A 10,790-nucleotide genomic window follows, 5' to 3' on the forward strand; every position below is an offset into this window, starting at 1 on the left:
GCGATCCCGCCTCTCACGACACCCCCACACGTTCCCCCCGCTTGTGATTCCCCCCCCGGGCGATCCCCGCTCTCACACCGCCCGGGGGCCGGGCTTGATCCCACCCCGCGGCGATCCCTCAGCCAGCCCCGGGGGTGGTCCCAGATCCGCCCCCCTTGGGGGTTGATCCGAGCCTGGAGCGGTTCCCCCCATGCCTTCAGGGTTCGTCCCGCCCCGGCTGATCCTCGGTCCCACGCCGGTGGGGTCTGCACGCCCCTCGTCCTCCCCCAGGTGATCCCCAGCATTCATCTCCCTCCAGTGGCCCCAGATTCGTCCCCGGCGGGGCTGACCGGGCCCCGGGCCTGGCGGGGCCTGCACCCCCGGAGGGTCCGGGCTGCCCTTTCCCCACAGCTGATCTCCCCCGGGGCCCATCCCGGCTCCTGCCTGGGGCTTCTGCACCCCGGGGCCGTCCCCCCTGCCCTCTGCGGGTGATCGTCCCTCACGCCCAGGGCCTGGTTCTGCCAGAAGCCCCTGGAGCCCCCTCCCCAGGGGATCCCCCAGCCCGGATTCCCCCTGGGATCCCACAGGCCCAGCCCTCCCCAGGCCTGGGGCCTGCTCCCCCCCAGGCCTGCGGCCTGTCCCTCACGGGGCTCCCCCTGAGGCCTCCAGCCCTCGTCTGCCCTCCCGGGGCTGCCCCAATGGAATCCCCAGTGGGGATCCCCGCACACCACCGTCCTGCCACCCTCTCCACCAACTTTTGGGGGTCTCCCTCCCTAGGTTTTCCTTCCCCATGGAGCCATAAGATCCTTCCTAATGCGGTCTGAGGGGATCCTTCCCCTGGAGCCCCTCTGTTGAAATACCTTCCTCCAGCTTGTTCTCCTCTCTTGGGAGACCTCTGAATCCCCCAAGGTCCCCAAATGCCCCCCAGCTCTCTTTGATCTGGGACAACCTTCTCTTCTCCCATCCACTTCTGGGGAGGATTTTGCTGGATCTGTGGTGGGCCTTCCTTTGAAACGCCCTATTTTGCAGTGGGGGGAGTGAACCCCCTTAGAGGAGATCCCTTGGAGCTCTCTTGACTCAGATTCTCTTGATCCCAGGTTTTTGGATCCCACCTATCCCAGGGAGCCACCGTGAATCTGTTTCCTCTGGGATTTATTTATCCCTCTCAGATCCTACCCCCACCTTGGGGACCAACCCCTGGACCTTTGTCCCCTGCCCACACACCCCTTTTCTCCTCCCCTGAGCAGTGTGGGGGTCACATCACCATGAAGGATCCCCCCTCCTGGAGCTCTCCCAGAGCCCAGGGATGGGTGGGTGGGGGTATTCCAGCTCCTCACTCACCAGGGAGTGGAGAGGATGGATGGATGCCTGGATCAAGTTCCCCCCACATCCTTTTAGGAGTCCCCCCGTCATGGTGGGGATGCCTAGCAGGGTTCTCCCTTCCCTTGCAGAGCCGTCCGGGAGTGATTTCGGGAAGAGGGTGAGGAGGGAGCCGGCGGGACCGTCCTGGGCACAGGCAGGTGGAGGATGAACGGCGAAGCTGAGTGCCCTGCAGACCTGGAAATGACAGCTCCCAAAAACCAAGGTGAGCCCCCGGCAGCCCTCCACAACACGCCGGTGCTCCCAGAGGAATTCTGCCGCCACGCTTAAGAATAATAATAAATAAACCTCAGAGCGCCCCTTTCCTCGGAGGGATGGCAGAGGAGAAGGGATGGGGGAGGAGGAGGAGGGGTGGAGGATCCGTGGTCCCGGCTGCCAGCGGATTGAGGAGGGGGGAATCTGCCTCTCCGTGACCCACGGCGGGGAACACGCACACACGTGCTCGAGCACACGGATTCACGCTCCGGTGCACCAGCAGCCCCTTGGCACTGGGATGCTCTTTTGGGGGACTGGAGTTTCAGGGGGACTGGGAAGTGGGGGTTGGTACAGAGGTGCTGCCCTCCCTGCTCACATCTGGGCTGCATTAAAAGCCGAGCCATTACCTTGGGCCTCCAGCTTCCAGACCCCGGCATGACATCAGAGCTTCAACTTTTATTGGAAAAGGGGCAGGAAAACAAGGGAAAAAAGAAAGGTGTTCATTTAGGGCAGCTTGCAGGGCTCTGCCACTCCACCCCTCAAAAACCCCATGGGTCTCCCAAACCTCTGGATCACCATCCAGCTCCTCACACCTGCCAGGTCCCCCCAGTTTTCCTCCTTCCCTGCTGCAGTTGGGGTTGTTGCCTCGAGCGAACCCGGCCGGAGCACGTGTCCTTCTCCAGGACTTTAGTGGATTTAATTACACCGGGGCAGCTTTCCTAATATAGACCCGGCCCGGCCGGTGCCAGGAGAGCCGGGATAAATCTGTCCCAGGGCACAGACAGCCCCATTCATCCTGCTGGGTGAACGCTGCAATTCCAGCATTTTTCAGCATGCCCCATGTTGGGAGGGGGGAGCAGAGGAATGGAGAGCTGAGTGTGGGGGTCCCTGGTGTCCCCACCCTGCTGCCAATGAGGATTTTGGGATGTTTCCACTGTTTTTTCATGTGTTCCTTTGGGATGTGGTTGTTCTGGCTGTCTGCTGGTGGGGGGTTCACGTGGGGCCAAAAGCCTCGGGGTGTTTCTGCATTCAAGGGGGGAAACTGAGGCACTGGGCTTGATGGGGGCAGGTATGGGGGGTGTCTCATTCCCTTCTCTGTCCCCTCTGGATTTCTGTGGCCGTGCTGCTTTTGGTAATTCCTCCTGATTTCTGCAAGTAAAGTTGGCACCAGCTTCCCAACCCTGTTCTGCCTCATTGGTCCTTGCCTGGGAGGCCTGGAAAGTGGCTGGGAAAACACAGAATACAGAACTGGGGGCTGTGCTCTCCCTCCTCCAGCTCTCTAGGGAATGGGGGTTTCCCATCTTTTTTGCCTCTTCATGGTGTTTTGGGATGAAGCCAGGAACGTGGAGACACACCCCAAACCCCTCACTTTCCAGGGGAGCTGTTTTTGTCTTCTCCTGTTTTAATCCCTGATGAGGTCACTACAGGGACCTGCTGGATCCAGAACTGTCCCTGCCTTGACCCCCACCCAGGCAGGTCAAGGAGGGGAAATGGGATGGGGGAGTCACGTCCTGGCTGTGCTCCCTTCACCGGGTCCCACATGTTCTTTAACATGCCTTGCTTGGATTCAGGATTCCGGGGGAATTGTCCTTCCACAGAGCCCTGCAAGGGCAGGAGCTGGAGGTGATTTTGCTCATGTTGAGTCTTGAGTGGAGGGAGAGCTGCAGCTGGAGAAATCTGTGCAGCTGGATATTTCTGGGAGCTTGGTTTCATTCCTGGAGATGGAGGGAGTGACGCTCCACTCAGATCCATGATGGGCCACACTGTCCCCATCTCTTCAGCATCCTCTGTGTCCCACTGTCCCCATCTTTGAGGTGCTCCATGTGCTGTGAGCAGCTCCAAACACCTCAGCCTTCACCTGGCAGAGACGTGAGGCAGGGAATGCCACGGTGGGCCAGTCCTGGGCTGCGGAATCCTGGGTGCCCATCCCGGGGTGAGGCAGCCGTGGCTGTGTGGGTGGGTGGCTCTGGGCTCTGCTCCTCCTCCAGCCCATCCCCAGGGAATTTTCCTTCCGCTCCCAGGCCCTGCTGCATTCCCCAGGGCCACCCATGTTTGCAGAGCACCCCGGGCTGTGCTCCCCAGCTGGCGTGGAAGCTCGGAGCAGTGAGGAATTCCCCTGGCAAGGAAGCAGCCCCAAGGCTGGGCTGGATTCAGGGCTGGATTCAGGGCTGGGATATCCTGCCTGCTGCCTGTCCCAGCACGGTGCTGCTGCCTGTCCCGGCCTCACGGTTGCTCCGGGCTCTCCGGCTTTGCCACGTGCCCATCCCACCACTGCAGTGGCATGTTCCTATGGGAGCTGGGGATGCTCCTCCCAGCAGCTTGGAGGATGTTGGGGTGACGTGATCATCATCCCTGCACTGTCAGGGACCTCTCTGTGAGATGGGGGGGCTGTGGCCCCCCTCACTTTGTGTTCTGGGAGCTTTGACCTTGGCAGAGGTCACCATGGAGCTGGGCCCAGGTGATCACAGAGCTCTCCAAGGTGCAGGAAAAGCAACGCTGAGGTTTTCCAGTTGCTCTGGACACATCTTTTCCACTTTAAAAGTGCATTTCCCTGCTTCCTGCTTGGCTGGAGAGCTCACTGCTCCCCTGTCACTCCGCAGGAGTAGGAAATAGCCCTGTGCTCCCATGAAGCAGAGCCATCCCTTATCTGATGGTTTCCTGGGATGAGCCAGTCCCTCTGGTTCGCACCGAGTGGAATTTCTAGCTTTGCCCGGATTGTTTTGGCCCATAGAAAGTTGCTCGGGGGTGATGGAAACAGCCACGTCCCTTTGATCTTTAATCTCGAGAGGCAGCATGTGCAGATTACGTGTCCTGGCGCGCGGTCGGAGCGGCACGCCGGGAGCTGTAGTCCCGGAATCCTGCCGGGAAGGGAAGGGAAGGGAAGGGAAGGGAAGGGAAAAGGCTTCCTGCCCCTGGCTGATCCCGTCTCTCGCTGCTCAGACCGCTGGTCGCAGGAGGACATGCTGACCCTCCTGGAGTGCATGAAGAATAACCTGCCCTCCAACGACGGGAGCAAGTTCAAAACCACCGAGTCCCACCTGGATTGGGAAAAAGTGGCTTTCAAGGACTTCTCAGGGGAGATGTGCAAGATGAAGTGGATGGAGATCTCAAATGAGGTAATTGACACCACATGGGGCTTTGTGGGGGCTTTGTGACAGGGTCTGAGTGTCCTACTGACATTCCAGGGCTGTTGGAATTGTCCAAGTCGAGTGCCCAGAGCCCTCGGCCGTTGGTGCCGGCGCCATCCCGCTGCTGTCAGCATTGTGACCCCCTCAGAGGGGCTGGGGTCGGTCATTTTGGGGTGGCATTACAAAACCCAGTGGGTTTCTGCTGTGCTGGGGATCTGCCCTATCCCCTGTTCAAGTCTTTGTCTCTTCATTTCCTGCACAGGTGAGGAAATTCCGGACCCTCACAGAGCTCATTATGGATGCTGAAGAGCACGTGAAGAATCCTTACAAAGGCAAAAAGCTCAAGGTATTGGGCAGGAATTAGGCTCAGTCCCTAAAGGGTGACCCCACACTTGCCCAGGGTGGGGGCCTGTGGCCCTGTGGCACCTCAGACCCGCGTGGCTGGGCCGTGGGAGCCCCTGCAGGCACCTCCCTGCCCGGAATCCCGGTGTCCGGCTGCCCGAGGCTCCGGAGCCCGCGGCGCTGGGCCCGGGCCAACTCCCGGCTACATTTAACATTGCTGGCTGTACTGCTGGCAGCCTGCAGCCCAGTTTAGCTCCAGAGGGGCCAGAGCTGCCCTCCTGTGCCGGGCACTTTCAGCTGGGTGGCCCTGGGGCAGCCCATGGTCCATCCCTGGGAGCTGGTCCCATCCCCTCCTCCTGCCCCAGTGTCCCCTTTGCTCTGTGCTGGCAGCCCTGGATGGCTGGTGGCCGCTCCCGAGGTTCCCAGCCGGGGGCTGCTGTAGCTCCTCAGGGAACCCTCGTTCCCAGCAGTTTCCCCCTCCTTGCCTGGATCACCAGCAGGGCTGGATGGAGGCAGGTGCCCCCAGGACTGGGGAGCCGTGGGCTTGGCTGTGCTCCCTGCTCAGTGTGCTCCGCTCTGCTGTCTCCCCAGAAACACCCCGACTTCCCCAAGAAGCCCCTGACTCCCTATTTCCGCTTCTTCATGGAGAAGCGAGCCAAATACGCCAAGCTTCACCCCGAAATGAGCAACCTGGATCTCACCAAGATCCTGTCCAAGAAATACAAGGAGCTTCCCGAGAAGAAAAAGGTATGGGGGGGTCAGGAAGCCCCTTCCCACCACGTGCCTCTGTTGCTGGGCTCTGCTCAGCTCTCCCAGTAAAACCAGCGGAGCTCAAGCTCTGCCTGGCGAGGGCTTAATCCAGCTCTCACCAGGAGAAGCCAGGTGTTTGTTTAGTCCTGTCAGACCTGTAAGACTTCCTTGGCTTTTCCTGTCCTGGTTCCCAGGATCTGTGGGGTGGAGGCTGGTTGGGTCTGTCCGTTGGTCTGTCTGTCCCTGCCGGACCTGGATGGTGGCTTTGGGTGGATCCGTGTTTAATGCCGGGCTTAGGGCACACGCCCCGCTGTGCCACCCTGTCCGGGTGAGGGACACGGGGACAGGCTCTGGGAGATGCTGGGAGCAGACACCTGCCCACCAGAGCTTGGGCAGGGCTTTGGGCCAGCCCAGCTTTCCCTCTGGGCTGTCCAGGAAAAGTCCAGGCCACGAAGTCCTGCTGTGCCCTTTCCCAGCGCTGCTGGGATACACAGGGAGGGGAAATACCCGGCTGCTGAGTCTCAGGCAGGCTGGAAACCCTCTGCAGGACCATTCTGTGGGCTGGGGAGCCCCTGAGTCCCTCTTGGGATGGTGGGATGCCCAACCAAGTCGATAGGGAGGTGTCTTCCTGCCCAGTCCCTGGTGCTGATGTCCCTCTCCACCTCTGCGGTGGCTTTGTGTCCCCAGATGAAATACATCCAGGACTTCCAGCGAGAGAAGCAGGAGTTTGAGAGGAACTTGGCGAGGTTCAGGTGAGCAGGCAGCCCCCCCACATTTCCCCAGGCCCTTCCAGGCAGATCCAGGTTCCCCTCCTGTGCATAGCTCACAGAGGAAGCCCTGATGGGCTTTTGGCTTGAAGAGGGAATTCAGTGAAAAGATAGCAAGGAAAAGGTGTCTGAGAGCATCCCTCCAGCTGGGAGACTGGATGGGGGACAGCAGAGGACCAGCCATGCTCTGGGGGTCAGAGTCTGCGAGCTGAGGACAGGAGCCCCGCTGCCAGCACTGATAAAAGCTGAAGTGTCCCCCCAGTCACTCCAGACCTTCCCTTGGATGTGATTGCTGTGATCCAGGTGGATCCTGGCATTTCCAATGACCTGCTGTTGCTCCAGGGCTGCAGCCAAGCCCAGGGATCCTTGTAGCCAATGCTTCCTGAGGAGGGACAAACTGAAATCTGTCCTAAAACCCTCCTGCTCTTTTTGGGCCCCCCCAGTACCTGAGCCATGGAGGCTCAGCCCTGCAGTGACAGTCACTCCTTAGCAGGCAGGTTTAGGGCTGCTCTCCCTGCCACTGCCGCCTCCCTGACGCTCTCCCTTCCCCACCTCCCTCCCTGCTGAAGGGAAGACCACCCGGACCTCATCCAGAACGCCAAGAAATCCGACGTCCCCGAAAAGCCCAAGACCCCCCAGCAGCTGTGGTACAACCACGAGAAGAAGATCTACTTGAAAGTGCGTCCAGATGTGAGTACGGTGGGTGGGAGTGAGTGCGAGTGTGAGTGCTGGGGGTCCTGGACCCCGCTGCTGGGGGCAGGAGGGGAAGGGAGAGAAGCATTTTAGGGGGTCGGGATGGAGGACACCGCTAGCAGCTCCCGGAGCCTGGACTGAGGTAAGGAGGGGCTCTGCACACCTGGAAGAGGCTCAGGGATCCAGCCCCACTTTTTGCCAGGAAGGGGTGACCACAGCCTGAGTCAGGGCAGGAGAGGATTCCAGCACAGACATTCACCTCTGGCCATGCCCCCACTGCCACACACCCCCACGGCTCCCAGCCGCCCCGTGCCAGGTGCCGCCAGGCCCCACCAGGCCACGCCATTTTTTTGCCATTTTTTTATATTTTTTCATTCCTCTTTTTTTTTTTGGATTTTACCCCTCTGCCCTCACCTCTGGCTTTGGGTTTTCAGGCCACCACGAAGGAGGTGAAAGAGTCGCTGGGCAAGCAGTGGTCTCAACTCTCGGATAAAAAGAGGCTGAAATGGATTCATAAGGCCCTGGAACAGCGGAAGGAGTACGAGGTAGGGAGCAGCCTCACCCGGTCCCCTCCACACTCCACACTCCGACATTCACTCCGAGCCTCTGCATCCCAGCCCTGCGTGGCCTCTCCCGATAGCCAGCGTGGGGGTTCAGGCAGGTCCTGGCAGGTCCCTAGAGAGTGTGAGCCCTGCCTCTCCAGCCGTGTGCGGGGCAGGCAGCAGCATCCCCAGGCGCAGCATTAGGGCAATGGTTGGCTTCTCTCTCCTCCTCCTCCAGCCCCAGCAGGCGGGGGTGGCAGCCCCTCTGATGGCTCTGCATTCTCCACAGGAGATCATGCGGGATTACATCCAGAAGCACCCGGAGCTGAACATCAGCGAGGAGGGAATCACCCGCTCCACCCTCACCAAGGCCGAGCGGCAGCTCAAGGACAAGTTCGACGGACGACCCACGAAGCCGCCCCCGTGAGTCCTGTCCCTCCTGGAGCCACGGCCTGGCTGGTGCTGGCTCCTGCCAGCAGGGAAACTGGGCTCTGCTGGGCTTGGGAAGCCCAGATAACTTCTGGGATCATGGACACGGAGGGGTTAGATGGCATTTACAGGATAAATTTCTTCATGGTCAAGCCAGGGCTGCGCAGGGCAGTGCTGGAGTCACCATCCCTGGAAGTGTTCAGAAAGTGCAGATGTGGCACTTGGGGACGTGGTTTAGTGGTGGCCTTGGCAGTGATAGTTAATGGACAGACTAATTATCTTAGAGGGCTTTTCCAGCCTTAATGGTTACAAGATTCTGTGATGATCCCTCTACATACACATCAAATGCATATTTTGGGGAGAATCTGAGCAAGGTTTACAGTGACACCCCGGCTTTTAGGGGTGATCCAGCAGCCAGCTGCCCTAAAACACAGGCACTGCACTTCCTCGCCTGGTGCAACCCAAGTGAGGGGTTTTGGGGAGGTTTTTAGCACCGATCCAGCTCCACAGGGGCAGGTTTTCCTAACACTGGGTCCCTCTGTGGGTTTTTCAGGAACAGCTACTCCCTGTACTGTGCAGAGCTGATGGCCAACATGAAAGACGTGCCCAGCACGGAGCGGATGGTGCTGTGCAGCCAGCAGTGGAAGCTGCTCTCCCAGAAGGAAAAGGATGCCTACCACAAAAAGTGTGACCAGGTGAGCGGCTGAGGATGGACAGGTGTGGGGAGAGAGACAGGTGGGCACCAGTGCTGTGGGAAAGGAACAGTGGGATGGGAGAGTCTGGGCTACAAATATCCCTGGAAACGAAGGCTTCACCTTTCCTCAGTCCGTGTGCTACTCTGCATCACTGATTGTCCCTGAGGTCCTCGCTCACCTCCCCTGCTCCTGTCTCCTGTGTGGACAAACAGATGGTCCAGGTGGAGGCTGCTGTTGCCAAGGGGTGGAGGCCGGGTCAGGGGCAGGGATGGAGTGAGGGATCTCTGTGTAACCACACGTCCCCATCTCCCTCCAGAAAAAGAAAGATTACGAGATTGAGCTGCTCCGCTTCCTGGAGGTGAGTGATGAGGGGGTGCTCAGCCCTCGTGTGCTGGAGATCCCAAATCTGGGAATGGGGAACTCTGCCCAGGGACTGGGATGGCTTAAATGGGGGGCTGCCCTCTCTGCTCCCCCAAACCATTTCGGGGCCCAGCTGTGGGTGCTGTGCAGATGGCTGCACGTAGCCTTGACGTTCCGGCTGTCCTGGTGCCTGAGCCTTCCAGCTGGGCACTGGAGGTGAGGGTGGGCCCCCAGCTGGGAGGGGAGCTGGGGTGAGCAGAGAGCTGGAGGGGAGGGTGTTCAGTGGCTGTGGCTGTGCAGCCTCTCACTTCCTTCCCTTGCTGGGTGTGGGCGGGGGAGCCGCAGCGAGGCCACCCCAGCATCGTCCCCGGGCGGATGTGACACGGCCCTGCTGCAGCTGCAGGGGCACGGCGTGGAAAACCCAGGGGTGTTCCCAGATCCAGGAACCTGCTCACCTGCTTCCACTGAGAAACAGCTGAGCCGGGGAGGGGACAGAGCTGGGGACGAGGGACACTGCCCAGATAGGGGGTGACAGCGTGGGGACCCCCAGGAACACGTGCAGTTCTGAATGCTGGTCCTGACTGGGACAGGATTTGCTTCAGGACACCCAAGTGCATTAATTCCCCTTCCCCGGAGTCCCTATTCCCCAGTTGCCTCAAGGCCTCATTATCATGGGCTAACGATGTCTCTCCTCCTGTGCCACCCAGAGCCTGCCCGAGGAGGAGCAGCAGCGGGTGCTGGGCGAGGAGAAGATGCTGGGCAGCAACCGGAAAGGGGCGACGAGTCCTGCATCCAAAAAATCCTCCCCAGAGACTGGCAAGGTGGGAGCGGCCCCGGGAGGGATGGGACAGCACCTGCCTTGGGATGGGGTTGTGCCTCTCAAGGGGCTTTGAGGGCTTTGGTCCCTGCATGGGCTCACCCCCCCTCACAGCCCTGTGCCCCCTCAGGCCAGCTCAGAGAAGCCCAAGAGGCCCATCTCAGCCATGTTCATCTTCTCGGAGGAGAAGCGGAAGCAGCTGCAGGAGGAGCGGCCGGAGCTGTCGGAGAGTGAGCTCACCCGGCTCCTGGCCCGCATGTGGAACGACCTCTCTGAGAAGAAGAAGGTTGGTACCATCCTCACATTCCTCCTCCATCTCTCTCTCCACTGCTCCTGGGGGCACCTCGGGCAGTGCAGGGGATGCTCCTGTGCTTGTCCTGCACCGAGGGGCACAAATGTCCCCTGGAGCATCACGGTGACAGTGACACAGCTGCCAGTGTCGGCACCGAGGGCCACCGCTGGCTGTGCCACCCCCTCTCATCACCTGGGGGATCAAAACCCACCAGACAAAGAAACCTCAGAGGGCCCTTGACCCGCAGAGTTTAAGGCTTTGGTTGTTTCCCTGCTGGGGGGAACCCCAAGATGGGGTTGGGGTCAGTGGGGGGCTGTCAGTGCTTCTGTGGGGAGAGTACTGGGGGAGCTCCAGTGTCCTCTTGGTGTTTGGGGGCTGCGTCCCTGCCGTGTCCCCTCACCCCTGTCCCCTCACCCCGTGT

The 10,790-nt window shown here is 60.3% G+C and overlaps 1 protein-coding gene across 8 annotated transcripts in view; it reads left to right on the top strand.

Moving 5' to 3' along the window:
* The first annotated feature begins 1,338 nt into the window (after window positions 1–1,338).
* Window positions 1,339–10,790, top strand: part of UBTF (upstream binding transcription factor) — a 13,886-nt gene continuing 4,434 nt past the window's right edge. Inside the window, exons 1-12 of one of the 8 annotated variants that reach the window (XM_015651267.2) lie at window positions 1,339–1,564; window positions 4,495–4,670; window positions 4,945–5,028; window positions 5,616–5,771; window positions 6,462–6,526; window positions 7,111–7,240; window positions 7,669–7,779; window positions 8,066–8,199; window positions 8,759–8,900; window positions 9,217–9,258; window positions 9,968–10,081; window positions 10,208–10,363. In XM_015651267.2, coding sequence (XP_015506753.1) covers window positions 1,507–1,564; window positions 4,495–4,670; window positions 4,945–5,028; window positions 5,616–5,771; window positions 6,462–6,526; window positions 7,111–7,240; window positions 7,669–7,779; window positions 8,066–8,199; window positions 8,759–8,900; window positions 9,217–9,258; window positions 9,968–10,081; window positions 10,208–10,363 — 1,368 coding nt within the window. In that variant the 5' untranslated portion in view covers window positions 1,339–1,506. The remainder of the gene's footprint in view (window positions 1,565–4,494; window positions 4,671–4,944; window positions 5,029–5,615; window positions 5,772–6,461; window positions 6,527–7,110; window positions 7,241–7,668; window positions 7,780–8,065; window positions 8,200–8,758; window positions 8,901–9,216; window positions 9,259–9,967; window positions 10,082–10,207; window positions 10,364–10,790) is intronic. The other 7 variants (XM_015651268.2, XM_015651273.3, XM_015651272.2 and 4 more) reach the window with 7 other exon arrangements.

Source organism: Parus major, chromosome 27 (assembly GCF_001522545.3).
Source record: "Parus major isolate Abel chromosome 27, Parus_major1.1, whole genome shotgun sequence".
In the NCBI taxonomy this organism is placed as follows: Eukaryota; Metazoa; Chordata; class Aves; order Passeriformes; family Paridae; genus Parus; species Parus major.